We start from the raw sequence: 23,051 nt of genomic DNA, 5'->3' as shown, positions 1-23,051 counted from the left end.
CATGATTTTCCCGGGAGACTCACGAATTTCAGTGCCCCTCCCGAAAATCTCCCGATTTCCACCAATATTGGGGACATGCCTTAAAGGCACTGCCTTTAGCGTCCTCTATAACCTGTCATCACGTCCGCTTTTCCTCCATACAAACAGCGTGCTGGCCCAGTCACATAATATATGCGGCTAGCGAGCTTAAAGGGGAACATTATCACAATTTCAGAAGGGTTAAAACCATTAAAAATCAGTTCCCAGTGGCTTATTTTATTTTTCGAAGTTTTTTTCAAAATTTTACCCATCACGCAATATCCCTAAAAAAAGCTTCAAAATGCCTGATTTTAACCATCGTTATAAACCCTAACCCTAACCCGTCCGATTTTCCTGTGACGTCACATAGTGAAGCCAACACAAACAAACATGGCGGAAAGAACAGCAAGCTATAGCGACATTAGCTCGGATTCAAACTTGGATTTCAGCGGCTTAAGCGATTCAACAGATTACGCATGTATTGAAACGGATGGTTGTAGTGTGGAGGCAGGTAGCGAAAACGAAATTGAAGAAACTGAAGCTATTGAGCCATATCGGTTTGAACCGTATGCAAGCGAAACCGACGAAAACGACACGACAGCCAGCGACACGGGAGAAAGCGAGGACGAATTCGGCGATCGCCTTCTAACCAACGATTGGTATGTGTTTGTTTGGCATTAAAGGAAACTAACAACTATGAACTAGGTTTACAGCATATGAAATACATTTGGCAACAACATGCACTTTGAGAGTGCAGACAGCCCAATTTTCATCAATTAATATATTCTGTAGACATACCCTCATGTCAGCAGGCCAGGGAAGCTAGGGTCGATATTCTTCTCTTGACGGTGTGAGCCAAGACATCCAGGGGGTTTAGCTCGCTCGTCTGCGGGAACAAACTGCCGCCATTGCTTGCCGTGCTACCGAGGTCCTTTGTCCCTGAATTGCTCACACACTCCGGCAGATTCAATGGGGGTCTGGCGGCAGATTTCTTTGACTTTATCGTTGGAAATGCATCTGCTTTGAGTGTCGCAGGATATCCACACATTCTTGCCATCTCTGTCGTAGCATAGCTTTCGTCGGTAAAGTGTGCGGAACAAACGTCCGATTTCTTGCCACTTTCGCATCTTTGGGCCACTGGTGCAACTTGAATCCGTCCCTGTTGGTGTTGTTACACCCTCCGACCACACACCGACGAGGCATGATGTCTCCAAGGTACGGAAAACAGTCGAAAAAAACGGAAAATAACAGAGCTGATTTGACTCGGTGTTTGAGAAAATGGCGGATTGCTTCGAGAGCGAATATTAGAAAAGTGTTTAATTCGCCAAAATTCACCCATTGAGGGTTCGGAAATCGGTTAAAAAAATATATGGTCTTTTTTCTGCAACATCAAGGTATATATTGACGCTTACATAGGTCTGGTGATAATGTTCCCCTTTAAATGCTAACATGAATACAAGAGACAATACAAACAACGACAAAGCAGAACCTAAACTTGCATAAATAAATTGCTATCTGAGCAACTAAGATATTTAATTTTGCACATTGGGCCTACAGGGATAAATCTATACATGGAGGAATGTGACACATAGGTGTGTACAACAGGAAGTGAAACCGCGTGACATCACATAAAACCGAACGTGCAACACTCATTTTGCCTTTATTATTTAAAAACACTCTAGAACTTTTACAAATTAAAACGGGCGAAGAATATAAAGTCTTTAAACACTCGAATAAAACTATGGTTTTGAAGGCAGAACAATGTTTAAAGGGGAACATTATCACCAGACCTATGTAAGCGTCAATATATACCTTGATGTTGCAGAAAAAAGACCATATATTTTTTTAACCGATTTCCGAACTCTAAATGGGTGAATTTTGGCGAATTAAACGCCTTTCTATTATTCGCTCTCGGAGCGATGACGTCACAACGTGGCGTCACATCGGGAAGCAATCCGCCATTTTCTCAAACACCGAGTCAAAACAGCTCTGTTATTTTCCGTTTTTTCGACTGTTTTCCATACCTTGGAGACATCATTCCTCGTCGGTGTGTTGTCGGAGGGTGTAACAACACGAACAGGGACGGATTCAAGTTGCACCAGTGGCCCAAAGATGCGAAAGTGGCAAGAAATTGGACGTTTGTTCCGCACACTTTACCGACGAAAGCTATGCTACGACAGAGATGGCAAGAATGTGTGGATATCCTGCGACACTCAAAGCAGATGCATTTCCAACGATAAAGTCAAAGAAATCTGCCGCCAGACCCCCATTGAATCTGCCGGAGTGTGTGAGCAATTCAGGGACAAAGGACCTCGGTAGCACAGCAAGCAATGGCGGCAGTTTGTTCCCGCAGACGAGCGAGCTAAACCCCCTGGATGTCTTGGCTCACACCGTCCCTTATGCCACCGAAGATGATCAAGAGAAGAATATTGACCCTAGCTTCCCTGGCCTGCTGACATCAACTCCAAAACTGGACAGATCAGCTTTCAGGAAAAGAGCGCGGATGAGGGTATGTCTACAGAATATATTAATTGATGAAAATTGGGCTGTCTGCACTCTCAAAGTGCATGTTGTTGCCAAATGTATTTCATATGCTGTAAACCTAGTTCATAGTTCTTAGTTTCCTTTAATGCCAAACAAACACATACCAATCGTTGGTTAGAAGGCGATCGCCGAATTCGTCCTCGCTTTCTCTCGTGTCGCTGGCTGTCGTGTCGTTTTGGTCGGTTTCGCTTGCATACGGTTCAAACCGATATGGCTCAATAGCTTCAGTTTCTTCTTCAATTTCGTTTTCGCTACCTGCCTCCACACTACAACCATTCGTAATCTGTTGAATCGCTTAAGCCGCTGAAATCCGAGTCTGAATCCGAGCTAATGTCGCTATAGCTTGCAGTTCTTTCTGCCATGTTTGTTTGTGTTGGCTTCACTATGTACGGACGGGTGGTTAAAATCAGACACTTTGAAGCTTTTTTTTAGGGATATTGCGTGATGGGTAAAATTTTGAAAAAAACTTCGAAAAATATAATAAGCCACTGGGAACTGATTTTTAATGGTTTTAACCATTCTGAAATTGTGATAATGTTCCCCTTTAATGTTACTTCTGCCAAGAAAGTATATTGTGTTCCTATTTATTTCAATAACATTTTTAAAATAAAACTTTGTAGTGTGTATAAGAACTTTTTCAGCACATTGATGGCCATGATGATTTGGTTCCCAATAAGTGATATGACATTCTCACATTGCTACATCCCTAGCACAGTATGTTAGTGAATGTGGAAAATACGATTCCTACGTTTTAACGTGCCATGTACCATATCAAGTAGAGATGTCCGATAATATCGGACTGCCGATATTATCGGCCGATAAATGCTTTAAAATGTAATATCGGAAATTATCGATTTCTGTTTCAAAAAGTAAAATTTATGACTATTTAAAACGCCGCTGTGTACCGTATTTTCCGCACTATAAGGCGCACCTAAAAACCTCCAATTATCTCAAAAGCTGACAGTGCGCCTTATAATCCGGTGCGCCTTATATATGGACCAATATTGAGCCACAACAGCTCTTGCAACTACAGGATGCATAACGTAACCCCAGCCTCTACTGTAGCGTCTATTCTATGCGCCTTATAATGCGGTGCGCCTTATATATGAACACAGTTTTAAAATAGGCCATTCATTGAAGGTGCGCCTTATAATCCGGTGCGCCTTATAGTGCGGAAAATACGGTACACGGACGTAGGGAGAAGTACAGAGCGCCAATATGGTAAATGGTAAATGGGTTGTACTTGTATAGTGCTTTTCTACCTTTTTTAAGGAACTCAAAGCGCTTTGACACTATTTCCACATTCACCCATTCACACACACACATTCACACACTGATGGCGGGAGCTGCCATGCACGGCGCTAACCAGGCCCATCAGGAGCAAGGGTGAAGTGTCTTGCTCAAGTACACAACGGACGTGACTAGGATGGTAAAAGGTGGGGATTGAATTAGTAACCCTCAGATTGCTGGCACGGCCACTCTCCCAACTTCGCCACGCCGTCCCCAATGTATTGGTGTGGGCAGGTCTCCTGAAACTTTAGTAAAACTTGATAATATTCCTATTCTGTCTTGATGGTCCTTCTTACTCTGCATATATGTCATCTGAAAGTACTTGGGATTGACCAGTGACTTTAATTCCCTGGGATGAAGACTGGTCAGACGTAACAATTGATAGTACTTTATTGATTCCTTCAGGAGAGTTCCCTCAGTAAAATTAAAATTCCAGCAGCATAAACCTTAAAGGCACTGCCTTTGCGTGCCGGCCCAATCACATAACATCTACGGCTTTTCACACGCACACGTGAATGAAAAGCATACTTGGTCAACAGCCATACAGCTCACACTGAGGGTGGCCGTATAAACAACTTTAACACTGTTACAAATATGCTACACATTGTGAACCCACACCAAACAAGAATGACAAACACATTCCGGGAGAACATCCGCACCGTAACACAACATAAACACAACAGAACAAATACCCAGAACCCCTTGCAGCACTAACTCTTCTGGGACGCTACAATATACCCCGCCCCCACACCTCAACCTCCTCATGCTCTCTCAGGGAGAGCAAGTCCAAAATTCCATTGAGGCATGTTAAAAAAAATAATGCACTTTCTGACTTCAATAATAAATATAGCGGTGCCATGTTGGCATTTTTTTTCCATAACTTGAGTTGATTTATTTTGGAAAACCTTGTTACATTGTTTAATGCATCCAGCGGGGCATCACAACAAAATTAGGCATAATAATGTGTTCATTCCACGACTTTATATATCGGTATGGGTTGATATCGGAATCGGTAATTAAGAGTTGGACAATATCGGAATATCGGATATCAGCAAAAAGCCATTATCGGACATCTCTAATATCAACCCTAATGCTGCCTCCATTTAGTTCTAAATGTCTGCAAGTTCTGAGTCCAGTTTTTTTTATTGTCCTCTCCCAAGTTCAGCAGGACTAGCTACTACTATGATGCACTGTTTTCACTAAAGAACCATATCTCCGTGATATAAAAAGTCAATGCAGCGTGACCTAAAACCATTCAGCCTGATTTTCATCTATTCTGACAGCACGGTGCCACTCTGTCTGCAGATTTTTGTCCATTTTGAGTCAAAACCAATCCCATCTTTAAAAAAAGTTAGCCCGTCACTACTCGCATCCCAGAACCCATCTTTTAAGCCACACCTTACAATACTAGGTCCAAAACCCAGACAGAGAACATCCAATAACAACAAGGCTTATACTCTATGTAGCATATTACTTTAACATGCTATGCAACTTATTTCAAGGTTGCACAAAAAAAACCTTGTAAATAATAGGACTGGGCGATAAAACAATATTAATATACATCGCGATAGAAAAAATGCGTTTGATAAAACATCAAGTAAGAAAGCGACGATTTCCCCATTAATTTGAGCGAGGATGAAAGATTTGTGGATGAGGAAAGTGAGAGTGAAGGACTAGAGGGCAGTGGGAGAGATTCAGATAGGGAAGATGCTGTGAGAGGCGGGTGGGACCTGATATTCAGCTGGGAATGACTAAAACGGTAAATAAACACAAGACATATATATACTCTATTAGCCACAACACAACCAGGCTTATATTTAATATGCCACATAACAAACACCTCCCCCCTCCCGTCCATATAACCCGCCAATACAACTCAAACACCTGCACAACACACTCAATCCTACAGCCCAAAGTACCGTTCACCTCCCCAAAGTTCATACAGCACATATATTTCCCCAAAGTCCCCAAAGTTACGTACGTGACATGCACATAGCGGCACGCACGTACGGGCAAGCGATCAAATGTTTGGAAGCCGCAGCTGCATGCGCACTCACGGTACCGCGTCTGCGTATCCAACTCAAAGTCCTCCTAATAAGAGTCTCTGTTGTCCCAGTTCTCCACAGGCCAATGGTAAAGCTTGACTGTCATCTTTCGGGAATGTAAACAATGAAACACCGGCTGTGTTATCCGGCAAATCAGTCAGGGGGTGCATTCTACGGCGGGGGTGCGTTATCCGGCACAACACCTGCCACAATACACCGCTTCCCACCTACAGCTTTCTTCTTTGCTGTCTCCATTGTTCATTGAACAAATTGCAAAAGATTCACCAACACAGATGTCCAGAATACTGTGGGATTTTGCGATGAAAACAGACGACTTAATAGCTGGTCCTCCACAATCCGTGACGTCACGCGCAGACGTCATCATACCGAGACGTTTTCAGCAGGATATTTCGCGCAAAATCTATAATTGCACTTTAGTAAGCTAACCCGGCCGTATTGGCATGTGTTGCAATGTTAAGATTTCATCATTGATACATAAACTATCAGACTGCGTGGTCGGTAGTAGTGGGTTTCAGTAGGCCTTTAAACAAGTTGAAAAACGTATTCAGGTGTTACCATTTAGTGGTCAATTGTACGTAATATGTACTGTTCTGTGCAATCTACTAATGAAAGTTTCAATCAATCAATCAAACCAACTTTAAGCTACTCCTTTCATCGTTTACCATACCATACCAACTTCATTTATAAAGCCCTTTTAAGACAAGCACAGTTGAAAAACAAAGGGCTAAAGACTAAAAAATAACATTTAAAACAGAAATAAAAATACACATTTAAAAAGCAAATATAAATTACCCTAAGAACAGTTTTGTTAGATAAAAACAGTTTAAAAGTTAAAAACAGTTCAAAAAGTTAAAAGCTAAAAACAGTTTAAAGTCTCATGTTGGGTTAAAAGCCAGTGAATAAAAATGGTTTGATTTTGCAGATATTTTTGCGCATTTTGGGTCAAAATCTGAACAAAATATGCCTCGCATAAAGAGCCACAAGCTTGAAAGTAATTAAAGGGTGTGCAAGAAAACCAACAATAAAGTGTGTATCAATGACGCTGTACTTTGTCGTAATGAATTCTCGCAAGATTGCGCAACAATGACAGCAACAAATGACTACAGCGTCATGGACCTTGACTGTTGCTGTAGTCACCATCTCCACTGCCAAGCCAGGCGGCCATCCAATCATCATAGCTCAAGTCCGGTCCAAGATGAGCCTTGATTTACTGTCAGGGTGAGGGTCACCAAAACACTGACTTCAATTCCATTTGGGTCTGAGCTGCCCTTGTGACTCAGGCACACATTTCTTCAGCTTTTATTCGCATCAAACACAGGCTGACTCACTTGTCACATTAACTACTTCTTCTCTTACCACAGAAGCAAATATGCTCCACATTCTGACTCTTTCACTGAAAATGCACGGCACGGTTCATGGGGGGCAAGGGATATTCAACCAGATGGTTCTGGGGGCCACATTTCCGGTCAGCTAAAAAAAAAACCAAGGTGCCAGACTTCGACCCTTCAAAATTAGTCGCATTTTGGATACTCCGTCCTCTACAGTAGACATTTGATTTTGGTCTATTTTCTTTGTCACAATTACAGAAGCCCATCCATCCATCCATCCATCTTCTTCCGCTTATCCGAGGTCAGGTCGCAGGAGCAGCATTCTAAGTAGGGAAGCCCAGACTTCCCTCTCCCCAGCCACTTCGCCCAGCTCTTCCCGGGGGATCCTGAGGCGTTCCCAGGCCAGCCGGGAGACATAGTCTTCCCAACGTGTCTTGGGTCTTCCCCGTGGCCTCCTACCGGTCGGACGTTCCCTAAACGTTCGGGTGGCATCCTGACCAGATCCCCGAACCACCTCATCTGGCTCCTCTCCATGTGGAGGAGCAGTGGCTTTACTTTGATCTCCCCCCGGATGACAGAGCTTCTCACCCTATCTCTAAGGGAGAGCCTTCGGCCGCTTGTACCCGTGATCTTGTCCTTTCGGTCATGACCCAAAGCTCATGACTATAGGTGAGGATGGGAATGTAGATCGACCTGTAAATTGAGAGCTTTGCCTTCCGGCTCAGCTCCTTCTTCCCCACAACGGATCGATACAGCGTCTGCATTACTGAAGACGCCGCACCGATCCGCCTGTCGATCTCACGATCCACTTTTCCCTCACTCGTGAACAAGACTCCGAGGTACTTGAACTCCTCCACTTGGGGCAAGATCTCCTCCCCAACCCGGAGATGGCACTCCACCCTTTTCCGGGCGAGAACCATGGACTCGGACTTGGAAGTGCTGATTCCCATCCCAGTCGCTTCACACTCGGCTGCGAACCGATCCAGTGAGAGCTAAAGATCCTGGCCTGATGAAGCCATCAGGACCACATCATCTGCAAATACCAAAGACCTAATCCTGCAGCCACCAAACCGGATACCCTCAACGCCCTGACTGCGCCTTACAATGACAGAAGCGTTCTACTTTTTTAAAGGAGCTTCTGCAAATAAGCTAGTCCAGGGGTCGGCAAACCACGGCTCTAGAGCCGCCGCCCTAGTGGCTCTCTGGAGCTTTTTTAAAAATGTATGAAAAATGGCAAAATATGAGGGGAAAAAAAAATATTTTTTCGTTTTAATATGGTTTCTGTAGGAGGACAAACATGACACCAGCCTCCCTAATTGTTACAAAGCACACTGTTTATATTAAACATGCTTCATTGATTCGAGTATTTGGCGAGCGCCGTTTTGTCCTACTAATTTTGGCGGTCCTTGAACTCACCCTAGTTTGTTTACATGTATAACTTTCTCCGACTTTCTAGGACGTGTTTTATGCCACTTCTTTTTCTGTCTCATTTTGTCCACCAAACTTTTAACGTTGTGCATGAAAGGTGAGTTTTGTTGATGTTATTGACTTGTGTGGAGTGCTAATCAGACATATTTGGTCACTGCATGACTGCAAGCTAATCGATGCTAACATGCTACTTAGGCGAGCTATATGTACATATTGCATCATTATGCCTCATTTGTAGCTATATTTGAGCTCATTTAGTTTCCTTTAAGTCCTCTTAATTCAATTTATATCTCATGACACACTATCTGTATGTAATATGGCTTTTAATTTTTTGCGGCTCCAGACAGATTTGTTTTTGTAGTTTTGGTTCAATATGGCTCTTTCAACATTTTGGGTTGCCGACCCCTGAGCTAGTCAAAGCTTCAAAAAACAAAAAGATAAAAAATTCAGAAAAAAGAACATTTCTATCAGCATTAAGTCCTGCCATACAAACCCCAAAAGAACATTTTGAAAATTAAGACTGCATTTCCTGCAATCGGGTGCATATCTACACTATATTTTACCCTTAGATTAATTCTCATCTACCAAACCTCTTTTAGTAGTCTTTTTGACAATTACATGTCCCATGTAATGCTTAGGTTTTTTGTCGATAATTTACTAATATTATTACAATTATTATACAATAACATTATTACAATCTTTTCCATTCTTTGTAACTGAGATACTGTGTGGAACAATGTCCCTTGTGGATCATTAAAGTTTGTCTGAGTCTAAGTCAATTGAAAATGTTATGTAAAATTCCATAACATGCATGCAAAGAACTCTAAATGTTTCCCACGCCCCCTAGGTGTCGTGACCTCTGTTTACAATCAAAAATACACCTTCTCGCTAATAAATACTCTAAATATAGATATATCTTACAAACTCGATATATCGCCCAGCCCTACTTGATAAATTGAAAATTAACACCAATGAATATTATCACATCATGTATTCAGAAAGTATAAATAACGACAAACAAAGATAGAATACTATTAACCACATGTAAGTGTAAAAAAAAACCCAACAACATAACGATTTGTACATTTTCAGAATGTGTTTGTTCTATTTTTAAGCAAAGAAAATAATCTGAAGTTGTCTTTATTTTTAAGTTATCGCGCCGTGATTTCGCCGGTCCAGCCCACTTGGGAGTACATTTTTCTTCATGTGGCCCCCGATCTAAAATGAGTTTGACACCCCTGCTCTAATGTTTTTATCGTACTTCATATGCCAGGGTGCACCCCGCCTTCCGCCCCAATACAGCTCATTGATTGATTGAAACTTTTATTAGTAGATTGCACAGTTCAGCACATATTCCGTACAATTGACCACTAAATGGTAAGACCCCAATAAGTTTTTCAACTTGTTTAAATCGGGGTCTACAAATATATACTATCAGCATAATACAGTCATCACACAAGTTAATCAGAGTATATACATTGAATTATTTACATTATTTACAATCCGGGGGGTGGGATGTGGAGGGTTTGGTTGATATCAACACCTCAGTTATCAACAATTGCATCATCAGAGAAATGGGCATTGAAACAGTGTAGGTCTGACTTGGTAGGATATGTACAGCAAGTAGTGGACATAGTGAGTTCAGATAGCATAAGAACAAGTATATACATTTGATTATTTACATTTGATTATTTACTAGGGCTGTGAATCTTTGGGTGATTCGATTCCATATCGATTATTGGGGTCACGATTCGATTCAAAATCAATATTTTTTTTTTTCAATTCAACACGATTCTCGATTCAAAAGGATTCTCTATTTATTCAATACATAGGATTTCAGCAGGATCTACCCGTCTGCTGACATGTAAGCAGAGTAGTAGATTTTTGTCAATGTTTTATCAACTGATTGCAATAATGTAAATTTGTTTTAACTATTAAATGAAGCAAAAATATGACTTATTTTATCTTTGTGAAAATATTGGACACAGTGTGTTGTCAAGCTTATGAGATGCGATGCAAGTGTAAGCCACTGTGACACTATTGTTCTTTATTTTATTTTTATAAATGTCTAATGATAATGTCAATGAGGGATTTTTAATCGCTGCTATGTTGAAATTGTAACTAATATTGATACTGTTGTCGATAATATTCATTTTTTTTACCTTAAACATTTTTTTTTTACCTTGAAAATCATTTTTTACCTTGAAAATCATTTTTTACCTTGAAAAAAAATTTTACCTTGAAAAATTTTTTTTACCTTGAAAATCATTCTTTACCTTGAAAATCGTTTTTTACCTTGAAAATCATTTTTTACATTGAAAAAAAAAATTTACCTTGAAAAAAATTTTTTACCATAAATTTTTTTTTTACCTTGAAAAAAAAAATGTTACCTTGAAAATCATTTTTTGCCTTGAAAAAAAATTTTTACCTTGAAAAAATGTTTTTACCTTAAAACATTTTTTTACCTTAAAACATTTTTTTACCTTAAAACATTATTTACCTTGAAAATCATTTTTTACCTTGAAAAAAAAAATATCTTGAAAATTTTTTTTTACCTTGAAAATCATTTTTAACCTTGAAAAAAAATGTTTACCTTGAAAAAAAATGTTTACCTTGAAAATCATTTTTACCTTCAAAATAATTTTTTACCTTCAAAATAATTTTTTACCTTGAAAAAAAAAAATGTACCTTGAAAATTTTTTTTTACCTTGAAAATCATTTTTTACCTTGAAAATCATTTTTACCTTCTAAATATTTTTTTTTACCTTCAAAATAATTTTTTACCTTAAAAATCATTTTTACCTTCAAAATCATTTTTTACCTTGAAAAAAAAAATTTACCTTGAAAAATTTTTTTTACCTTGAAAATCATTTTTTACCTTGAAAATCATTTTTACCTTCAAAATCATTTTTTACCTTGAAAAAAAAAAAAATTTACCTTGAAAATTTTTTTTTTACCTTAAAAATTTTTTACCTTGAAAATTATTTTTTACCTTGAAAATCATTTTTTTCACTACTTTTGGTTTGTTCTGTGTGGTGTTTGTGTCTCCTCTCAATTGCTCTGTTTATTGCAGTTCTGAGTGTTGCTGGGTTGGGAATTGGATTGCATTGTTATGGTATTGCTGTGTATTGTTTTGTTGGATTGATTAATAAAAAAATAAAATAAAATAAAATAAAAACAAATATTAAAAAATAATTACAAAAAAAAAAAAAAAAAAAAAGAGAATCGATTATGAATCGCACAACGTGAGAATCGCGATTCGAATTTGAATCGATTTTTTCCCACAACCCTATTATTTACAATCCGGGGAGGTGGGATGCGGAAGGGGGAGGGTGTTAGTCAAGGGTTGAGATAGGCTCCGGCCACCTCGAAAGGGACAAGCGGTAGGAAATGGATGGAGGGATGTTGCAAAAAGGGCCACTATGGTGTCATTGGCCCCCTGGAAAACACACCCTCATAACCTGCACAAGTTTGGATGTTAGTCCAATCTGCCCGGATGAACCTGAACCGACACTCCCTAACCATGACCACGTGTGTGTGTGTGTGTGTGTGTGTGTGTGTGTGTGTGTGTGTGTGTGTGTGTGTGTGTGTGTGTGTGTGTGTGTGTGTCCTATAATCCGTGCCGAAAGTTAGCAACTGGGATGATTTGGAGCACATCCGATACATAAAAGTGGAGAATGCAACAACTTTTATGAATAAGTCATAAAAACACTTCAGTGTTTCACGAAGGGGTCAAAGGTCGATTGTAAGGCTGCATTAAAGATGAGTGCACAATAAAGACACAACAATGCAAGACTTACTTCCCGATCACCTCGCAGAGCTCGTACACATCTTCAAACAAAACGTCGTCGTCCGCCATAGTCCTAGTCCTGGTCCGGCAGGGGAGGGGGGGTGCCAAAATCCCGGACTATAAACGCGTGTTAGGCTCCAAAACGGGGAGGGAAAAGGGCCACGACCAGGTGACCGTTGACAGCGATGACTGACACGCGCCGCTCACGCCCAACGGGGGCGGTGTCTGTGGCGGATAGTTCCCGGTCAACGTCGGCGGAAGCTCCCCGGCTCCCCCTCAGGAATCCGCGGCGTCGCTGGGTATGGAGCGGCGGAGGGGGAGCTCCGTAATCCCGGTGTGGGAGACCTCTGCTTCGGCCCCGCCTTTCCCGGTGGCACACTCCGGTGTCAAAAAGAAAGCGACACCCCCGCCAGCATTACAAATGGAAGCTAGTTTGCGTCCACTTTGATTGACGTCCACGGGAATTGAGTTTCCACGCGTGATCCAGGTGGGTTGACGATGGTCTTCACATCCCGAGAAACACGCTGATTTACAACCTTTCGGTGTTCGCCGAGAGACACACAGTCGGCTTCTCTCGCTCACTCTGGCTCCTCTTCCTTGTCAGAGAAAGAACCACGAGCTATCCGTCTCGTCCACGGCCGTGGGGTCGTGTTTTCCGCTCCACGTCAACGTCGTCCGTCCGTCCGTGTGCCCTAATAAAACCTCCTCGTTTCAGCTCCACGGAGCAACCCAGAAAGCCAAGCTCCGCCCACACCAGCGTTTATGAAACTGGCGCCCGGAGTCCTCCATGTTGGCTCGGGAGAATTCCCAGAGTTCTTTGAGGCGGGTTAATAGTTAGAGCCAACATGGCGGAGTGACAGCGATGGAAGCCAGTGAAGGCTGCAGTTTCCTCGGGACAGGAGGGTTGTTCAACCGGCGACCCGTGGGCCATATCTGGTACATTCATGGCACCTGAGTTCAGGTCAAAACTTTTTTCCCTGGAGATTCTTAAAAATCAACAAAATGCTCCTGTCATTTAAATGATCTTTGATTAAGTCCTTAAAAAGAGCAGAGCTTTACTGTTACATAGAGGATCTTTGATTAGCATTCTTGTCGTAGGTCCTTAAAAACAGCAGAGCTTTAGTGTTACATAGAGGATCTTTGACTAGCATTCTTGTCGTAGGTCTTTAAAAACAGCAGAGCTTTACTGTTACATAGAGGATCTTTGATTAGCATTCTTGTCGTAGGTCTTTAAAAACAGCAGAGCTTTATTGTTACATAGAGGATCTTTGATTAGCATTCTTGTCGTAGGTCTTTAAAAACAGCAGAGCTTTACTGTTACATAGAGGATCTTTGACTTGCAATCTTGTCGTAGGTCCTTAAAAACAGCAGAGCTTTACTGTTACATAGAGGATCTTTGACTAGCATTCTTGTCGTAGGTCTTTAAAAACAGCAGAGCTTTATTGTTGCATAGAGGATCTTTGACTAGCATTCTTGTCGTAGGTCCTTAAAAACAGCAGAGCTTTACTGTTACATAGAGGATCTTTGACTAGCATTCTTGTCGTAGGTCCTTAAAATAGACAGAGCTTTACTGTTACATAGAGGATCTTTGACTCACAATCTTGTCGTAGGTCCTTAAAAACAGCAGCGCTTTACTGTTACATAGAGGATCTTTGATTAGCATTCTTGTCGTAGGTCCTTAAAAACAGCAGAGCTTTACTGTTACATAGAGGATCTTTGACTAGCATTCTTATCGTAGGTCCTTAAAAACAGCAGAGCTTTACTGTTACATAGAGGATCTTTGACTAGTATTCTTGTCGTAGGTCCTTAAAAACAGCAGAGCTTTACTGATACATAGAGGATCTTAGACTAGCATTCTTGTCGTAGGTCCTTAAAATAGACAGAGCTTTCCTGTTACATGGAGGATCTTTGACTTGCAATCTTGTCGTAGGTCCTTAAAAACAGCAGAGCTTTCCTGTTACATAGAGGATCTTTGACAAGCATTTTTGTCATAGGTCCTAAAAACAGCAGAGCTTTACTGTTACATAGAAGATCTTTGACTAGCATTTTTGTCGTAGGTCCTTTTAAAAACAGCAGAGCTTTACTGTTACATAGAGGATCTTTGACTAGCATTCTTGTCGTAGGTCCTTAAAAACAGCAGCGCTTTACTGTTACATAGAGGATCTTTGACTAGCATTCTTGTCGTAGGTCTTTAAAAACAGCAGAGCTTTATTGTTGCATAGAGGATCTTTGATTAGCATTCTTGTCGTAGGTCTTTAAAAACAGCAGAGCTTTACTGTTACATAGAGGATCTTTGATTAGTATTCTTGTCGTAGGTCCTTAAAAGCAGCAGAGCTTTACTGTTACATAGAGGATCTTTGACTAGCGTTCTTGTCGTAGGTCTTTAAAAACAGCAGAGCTTTACTGTTACATAGAGGATCTTTGATTAGCATTCTTGTCGTAGGTCTTTAAAAACAGCAGAGCTTTACTGTTACATAGAGGATCTTTGATTAGCATTCTTGTCGTAGGTCTTTAAAAACAGCAAAGCTTTACTGTTACATAGAGGATCTTTGATTAGCATTCTTGTCGTAGGTCCTTAAAAACAGCAGAGCTTTACTGTTACATAGAGGAACTTTGACAAGCATTCTTGTCGTAGGTCCTTAATAACAGCAGAGCTTTATTGTTACATAGAGGATCTTTGAATAGCATTATTGTCGTAGGTCCTTAAAAACAGCAGAGCTTTATTGTTACATAGAGGATCTTTGATTAGCATTCTTGTCCTAGGTCCTTAAAAACAGCAGAGCTTTACTGTTACATAGAGGATCTTTGACTAGCATTCTTATCGTAGGTCCTTAAAAACAGCAGAGCTTTACTGTTACATAGAGGATCTTTGACAATAATTTTTGTCATATGTCCTAAAAACAGCAGAGCTTTACTGTTACATAGAGGATCTTTGACTAGCATTCTTGTCCTAGGTCTTTAAAAACAGCAGAGCTTTACTGTTACATAGAGGATCTTTGATTAGCATTCTTGTCGTAGGTCTTTAAAAACAGCAAAGCTTTACTGTTACATAGAGGATCTTTGATTAGCATTCTTGTCCTAGGTCCTTAAAAACAGCAGAGCTTTACTGTTACATAGAGGATCTTTGACTAGCATTCTTGTCGTAGGCCTTTAAAAACAGCAGAGCTTTACTGTTACATAGTGGATCTTTGATTAGCATTCTTGTCCTAGGTCCTTAAAAACAGCAGAGCTTTACTGTTACATAGAGGATCTTTGACTAGCATTCTTATCGTAGGTCCTTAAAAACAGCAGAGCTTTACTGTTACACAGAGGATCTTTGACAAGCATTTTTGTCACATGTCCTAAAAACAGCAGAGCTTTACTGTTACATAGAGGAACTTTGACTAGCATTCTTGTCGTAGGTCTTTAAAAACAGCAGAGCTTTATTGTTACATAGAGGATCTTTGATTAGCATTCTTGTCGTAGGTCTTTAAAAACAGCAGAGCTTTATTGTTACATAGAGGATCTTTGATTAGCATTCTTGTCGTAGGTCTTTAAAAACAGCAAAGCTTTACTGTTACATAGAGGATCTTTGATTAGCATTCTTGTCCTAGGTCCTTAAAAACAGCAGAGCTTTACTGTTACATAGAGGATCTTTGACTAGCATTTTTGTCATAGGTCCTTAAAAACAGCAGAACTTTACTGTTACATAGAAGATCTTTGACAAGCCCCTTTTTGTCGTAGGTCCTTAAAAACAGCAGAGCTTTATTGTTACATAGAGGATCTTTGACTAGCATTCTTGTCGTAGATCCTCCTGTCATTTAAATAATTTTTGACAAGCTTTTTTGCAGTTGGTCCTTAAAAACAGCAGAGGGATCCTGTCATGTTGTATAGATGATCTTTGACTAGCATCTGTGTTGTGGATTGTCAAATACCGCAGTGCACATTTGTCATATAAAGGATCTTTGATTAGCACCTTTGCAGTAGGTTCTCAAAATCAGCACAGCACTTCTATTTTACAGATGATCTTTAACTATAGCATTTTTTTTGTAGTGGGTTCTCAAAAACTGCGGTTTGCTCCTGTCATATAGAGGATCTTTGACTTGTGTGTTAACGACAGGTCCTTAAAACAGTGGAGTGCTCCTGTCATATAGAGGATCTTTGACTAGTGTTTGTACAGTAGTTTCTTAAAAACGGCAGTGCACTCCCGTCACGTAGATGATCTTTGACTAGCATCTTTGTTGTGGGCTCTTAAATACAGCAGTGCACTTTTGTCGTATAGAGGATCTTTGATGATCATTTTTGCAGTAGGTCCTCAAATCCAGCACAGCATTTCTGTCTTATAGATGATCTTTGACTAGCATTTTTTTTGTAATGGGTTCTCAAAAACAGCAGTGCGCTCCTGCCATATAGATAATCTCTGACTTGCGTTTTTTTACAGCATGTCGTTAAAAAAGGTGGAGTGCTCCTGTCATATAGAGGATCTTTGACTAGTGTTTATACAGTAGATCCTCAAAACTGCAGTGCACTCCTCTTATTCAAAGCAGTGTTTTCCAACCTGTATTGAGCCAGCGCACATCAGCAGAGCACTCCTGTCATATAGATGATCTTTGGCTAGTATTTTTGTAGTAGATTTTCAAAAACTGCAGTGAACTCCTGTCATATCGATGATCTTTGACTAACATTTTTTGTAGTAGGCTCTATAAAACAACAGTGCATTTATGTCATATAGAGGATCTTTGACTTGCGTTTTTGCAGCATGTCCTTAAAAAACAATGGAATGCTCCTGTCATATAGAGGATCTTTGATAAGTGTTTATGCAGCAGATAATTAAAAACTGCAGTGCACCCTGATCTTTGACAAGCATGTATGTAGTAGGTTTTATAAAACAGTGCATTCCTGTCATTGAGATGATCTTTGAATCTTTGACTTGCGTGTTCTTTGGTCTTTAAAAACAGTGGAATGCTCCTGTCATTTAGAGGATCTTTGATAAGTGTTTATGCAGTATAGCCTTAAAACTGCAGTGCACTCCTGTTTAGAAAGCAGTGTTTTCCAACATGTAGTAAGAGAGCAGAGCACTCTTGTCATATAGATGATCTTTGGCTAGTATTTTTGTAGTAGATTCTCAAAAACTGGAATGAACTCCTGTCATATCGATGATCTTTGACTAACATTTTTTGTAGTAGGCTCTATAAAACAACAGTGCATTTATGTCATATAGAGGATCTTTGACTTGCGTTTTTGCAGCATGTCCTTAAAAAACAATGGAATGCTCCTGTCATATAGAGGATCTTTGATAAGTGTTTATGCAGTACAGCCTTAAAACTGCAGTGCGCTCCTGTTTAGAAAGCAGTGTTTTCCAACATGTAGTAAGAGAGCAGAGCACTCTTGTCATATGGATGATCTTTGGCTAGTATTTTTGTAGTAGATTCTCAAAAACTGCAGTGAACTCCTGTCATATCGATGATCTTTGACTAACATTTTTGTAGTAGGCTCTATAAAACAACAGTGCATTTATGTCATATAGAGGATATTTGACTTGCGTTTTTGCAGCATGTCCTTAAAAACAATGGAATGCTCCTGTCATATAGAGGATCTTTGATAAGTGTTTATGCAGTATAGCCTTAAAACTGCAGTGCACTCCTGTTTAGAAAGCAGTGTTTTCCAACATGTAGTAAGAGAGCAGAGCACTCTTGTCATATAGATGATCTTTGGCTAGTATTTTTGTAGTAGATTCTCAAAAACTGCAGTGAACTCCTGTCATATCGATGATCTTTGACTAACATTTTTGTAGTAGTCTCTATAAAACAACAGTGCATTTATGTCATATAGAGGATCTTTGACTTGCGTTTTTGCAGCATGTCCTTAAAAAACAATGGAATGCTCCTGTCATATAGAGGATCTTTGATAAGTGTTTATGCAGTATAGCCTTAAAACTGCAGTGTACTCTTGTTTAGAAAGCAGTGTTTTCCAACATGTAGTAAGAGAGCAGAGCACTCTTGTCATATAGACGATCTTTGGCTAGTATTTTTGTAGTAGATTCTCAAAAACTGCAGTGAACTCCTGTCATATCGATGATCTTTGACTAACATTTTTGTAGTAGGCGCTATAAAACAACAGTGCATTTATGTCATATAGAGGATCTTTGACTTGCGTTTTTGCAGCATGTCCTTAAAAAACAATGGAATGCTCCTGTCATATAGAGGATCTTTGATAAGTGTTTATGCAGCAGATAATTAAAAACTGCAGTGCACTCTTGTTTAGAAAGCAGTGTTTTCCAACATGTAGTAAGAGAGCAGAGCACTCTTGTCATATAGACGATCTTTGTCTAGTATTTTTGTAGTAGATTCTCAAAAACTGCAGTGAACTCCTGTCATATCGATGATCTTTGACTAACATTTTTGTAGTAGTCTCTATAAAACAACAGTGCATTTATGTCATATAGAGGATCTTTGACTTGCGTTTTTGCAGCATGTCCTTAAAAAACAATGGAATGCTCCTGTCATATAGAGGATCTTTGATAAGTGTTTATGCAGTATAGCCTTAAACTTAGAAAGCAGTGTTTTCCAACATGTAGTAAGAGAGCAGAGCACTCTTGTCATATAGATGATCTTTGTCTAGTATTTTTGTAGTAAATTCTCAAAACGAGCAAACACATATTGAGAGCCGGGAGCGCTAGGCAACAAGCCAAACAACCCAAGATGTCAGCTCGTTGTCCAGTGCGACTCTTGAGGCGTCAGGGAGTGAGGTTTACCGACCTACTGTTGCACGGCTGCACCAGCTGGCATCCGTCGTTACAATCTTAAGGAAAGAAACATGTCACAAAAGCACCCCTGTAGCATAGAGGATCTTTCATTCCCATTTTCGCAGTATGTCAGGCAGGCTTCGCTACACATGCTAAAATCAAGTCAGTCAGCAGTGATTGTGTCGCTCAGAGCCAATCCTTCAACTGATGACCTATTACGGCAAGGCCCTAAGAACAATTAGTTGGCGGTTTAAGAAGCGGTAGTACTGGTTTTAAGTTTTAGATTGCGTCAGTTTTGGATCCAAGTCAAGACCGTCTCGAGCAAGAAGGTTAAAAAAATAATGTAACATTTGCAAACTTGTTTAAAATGCAGGTTAAATCCTTTGAGTTAACGTTCAAGTCACACACACACTAGGTGTGGTGAAATTTGTCCTCTGCATTTGACCCATCCCCTTGTTCCACCCCCTGGGAGGTGAGGGGAGCAGTGAGCAGCAGCGGTGGCCGCGCTCGGGAATCATTTTTGGTGATTTAACCCCCAATTCCAACCCTTGATGCTGAGTGCCAAGCAGGGAGGTAATGGCTCCCATTTTTATAGTCTTTGGTATGACTCGGAATGACTTGAGGGGGTGGAAAGGACTCCTCATACCTGCCAACTTTTGAAATCAGAAAAACCTAGTAGCCAGGGTCCAGGGGCCGCAGGCCCCGGTAGGTCCAGGACAAAGTCCTGGTGGGGGGTTCAGGCTTCGCCCCCCGACGCAAAATGATTATTAGCATTCAGACAGGTTAAAATGTTGCTAAAACCATCACTTTTCTATCAGTCACAGTGACTTTTCAAAACAAAAATATTACAGCAAAAATCATATGGGTTGATTGACATGTTTATTCTGTAAGCTAACTTCAATAGTTTGAAATTATTTTGACAGTTAATGCCAGTTATGTCATGATCCGTGGTCGGATCATGTTTTGTTTAGTTATGTTTGGTTAGTTTTGGACTCCTTTAGTTATTGCTTGTGCACCTGTGAGTTTGTTTCGTCACCATGGTTACTTATTATTTTCACCTGCCGCTTGTGTTCTCGACGCGCACCTGTTTCTCATCACTGACACTATTTAAGCCTGCCTTTCTGTTCACTCGTCCTGTGCTCCTTGTTTGCGGTAAGCTACATCACGTTGGTTTGTTTTTCATGTTCCAGAGTCCTGTGCTAAGTTTAAACTTTAGCTTCCCGTGTGTTCGGCACGCTTTTCTTTTGCTTGTTTTTCTGTTTGCCTATGATTTATATCATTAAATCATTTCTTACCCTCACGTTGTTGTCCGGAGTGTCCGTGTTGCACGGAAGGAACGATCCCGCATCAATATGCGACCCCCACGTGACAAGTTATCCTGTCAACCTTTCACAAGACTTCAATTTGTTAATTGAAAGTATAAACAGTATAAACACTTTTTACAGTAAACAAATTGTAAAACAGTACTAAACAATTCCATTTAAAAAAAAAAATTGGTGTCATTATTAACTTTCTGTCCAAGCTTGTATAATCTACTGCCTTGTTCAATTGTAAAAAATATTCTGTGCCTAAAATTCACATTTCTATCACAATTATCATACTGTAAACATGGTAAGCTAACTTCATTAAAATTAATAGTCCTGTCAATAGCATGGAATTACAATTCAAATGTAGTTTTTTTGTAAGCCTTTCAAAAGAATTCAAAATATGAAAAATTCATGAAAATTAATTGAAGCCATCAGACACTTGAAAAGTGGCACATCACATCTCTAATGTAATCATTTGAACTTTTCAACAGAAATAGCACTGCAAAAATATGAAGGACATACTTCTGTATTTTGGTAGTTATGCTGTCAACATTTAACAAGATTTCTTCAACTTGGACTTGAAAGCATAAATAGTATAAACACTTTGAACAGTATAACAGTACTAAACAATTCCAATAGATAACATTGGTGTCATTACCTTTTTGTGGCTAAAATCCGAAAAACGTTGAAAGTTTTCCACTTGTATCGCTAGCAACGGCATTAGACTTGTGTTTTTTTTGTCCCAACGTGGTCTTTTACATCGCTAATTCCTCCGTGTCCGATCGAACAAATCTTGTCTGCACAAGGTGCAATTCGCGTAGTTTTCACCCTTTTTGGAACGGATAATTATTCCCGGATAGGCTTTTGAATATTCTTCACGGAATGACTGCAGTTTTCTTTTCGGTTTAAGACTCGTTTTCCGGCTGATTCCATGATCGTTCGCTCGTTTGGAAACAATGGCCTCGTGCTTGGCAGCGGTGCTATAAATAGCCTCGCGCATGGCATTCGGAATGGCTCGATAGGAAGTTACGGGACGCAGTGTCGATTGTCATTGTTGTTACGCGATTTCGTGAATAAAACTTTTTTAAAAAATATATTTTTTAATTAATGAAAAAATGTATTTTTTATCACTGCAACCGTAACCCGGAATAGGTTGATGAAAACCGTACTAATTACGGGAAAACCGGAGTAGTTGGCAGGTATGAGTCCTTCTTGACTGTTACTTCCATATTTCATCAAACATACAAAACTTGCAATTGTGAATAATTGAACAGGTAGCAAACCCGAGATGATTAGCGTGTTATTTTATTTATGGACATTTCAACAAAAGTGATTGTAGTGTAATCAGACGAGCTCCTCGGCAGCTGCACTGGGGTGTTGTTGTTCCCCCCCCTCCAAACATGGATGCCAGTGCAGCTGTTGATGATGTGTTCTAACAAGGTAGGCTGGAAAATATGTTTGTTTTCTTTCTGGGAGGGGATCATACTGTAGTCCACTTCCAAAAGGAGCCCCGAGTAAAAAGCCCATTTGGCTTTAGAATCAAGAGAAATCAGGACATCAGAGAACATCTTATCTCAAACCAACACACTATTCCAGACTCAGCCAGTGGGCCAATGTGTGTGTGTGTGTGTGTGTGTGTGTGTGTGTGTGTGTGTGTGTGTGTGTGTGTGTGTGTGTGTGTTGTTAAGCCCCTGTGTATGCTCAGAAATACCAACCAAATGTTAGATACAGTACAATAGATCAGGGTTATTCAACTAAATTGTTCTGGGGGCCATGTTTTTAGAAAGCTACGGATGGCTGGACTTCTCCTTTCACAATAATGCTCATGTTGTAAATAATCTCAATTAGAGATGTCCGATAATGGCTTTTTTGCCGATATCCGATATTATCCAACTCTTAATTACCGATACCGATATCAACTGATCTATATATATATACAGCCGTGGAATTAACACATTGTTATGCCTAATTTTGTTGTGATGCCCCGCTGGATGCATTAAAGCAGGGGTGCTCACACTTTTTCTGCAGGCGAGCTAATTTTCAATTGATCAAGTCGTGGGGATCTACCTCATTCATATATATAATTTATATTTACTTATTTATGAAATATATGTTTTTGTTAACAAGTTAAAGGTGTTTAATGATAATGCAAGCATGTTTAACACATATAGTTAATATTGTTAACAAGTTAAAGGTGTTTAAAGATAATACAAGTATGTTTAATACATATAGTTAATACGTTAAAGGTGTTTAAAGATAATACAAGCATGTTTAACACATATAGTTAATATTGTTAATAAGTTAAAGGTGTTTAAAGATAATACAAGCATGTTTAACACATATAGATAATAATGTTAATAAGTTAAAGGTGTTTAAAGATAATACAAGCATGTTTAACACATATAGTTAATATTGTTAATAAGTTAAAGGTGTTTAAAGATAATACAAGCATGTTTAACACATGTAGTTAATATTTTTAATAAGTTAAAAGTGTTTAAAGATAATACAAGCATGTTTAACACATGTAGTTAATATTGTTAAGTTAAAGGTGTTTAA

At 39.7% G+C, this 23,051-nt stretch overlaps 1 protein-coding gene across 10 annotated transcripts in view; it reads right to left on the bottom strand.

The window, feature by feature from the left end:
- Window positions 1–13,177, bottom strand: part of caska (calcium/calmodulin-dependent serine protein kinase a) — a 343,590-nt gene extending 330,413 nt beyond the window's left edge. For 8 of the 10 annotated variants that reach the window (XM_061970783.2, XM_061970781.2, XM_061970778.2 and 5 more), the window contains exon 1: window positions 12,475–13,176. In XM_061970783.2, the coding sequence (XP_061826767.1) occupies window positions 12,475–12,533 (59 nt within the window). In that variant the 5' untranslated portion in view covers window positions 12,534–13,176. Of the gene's footprint in view, window positions 1–12,474 lie in introns of all 10 variants that reach the window. The other 2 variants (XM_061970776.2, XM_061970777.2) reach the window with 1 other exon arrangement.
- Window positions 13,178–23,051: the final 9,874 nt, after the last annotated feature.

This window comes from Nerophis lumbriciformis, linkage group LG13 (assembly GCF_033978685.3).
Source record: "Nerophis lumbriciformis linkage group LG13, RoL_Nlum_v2.1, whole genome shotgun sequence".
Lineage (NCBI taxonomy): Eukaryota > Metazoa > Chordata > Actinopteri > Syngnathiformes > Syngnathidae > Nerophis > Nerophis lumbriciformis.
Note: the sequence above shows the minus strand (reverse complement) of the source record. Positions and strands in the feature narration are given on the sequence as shown.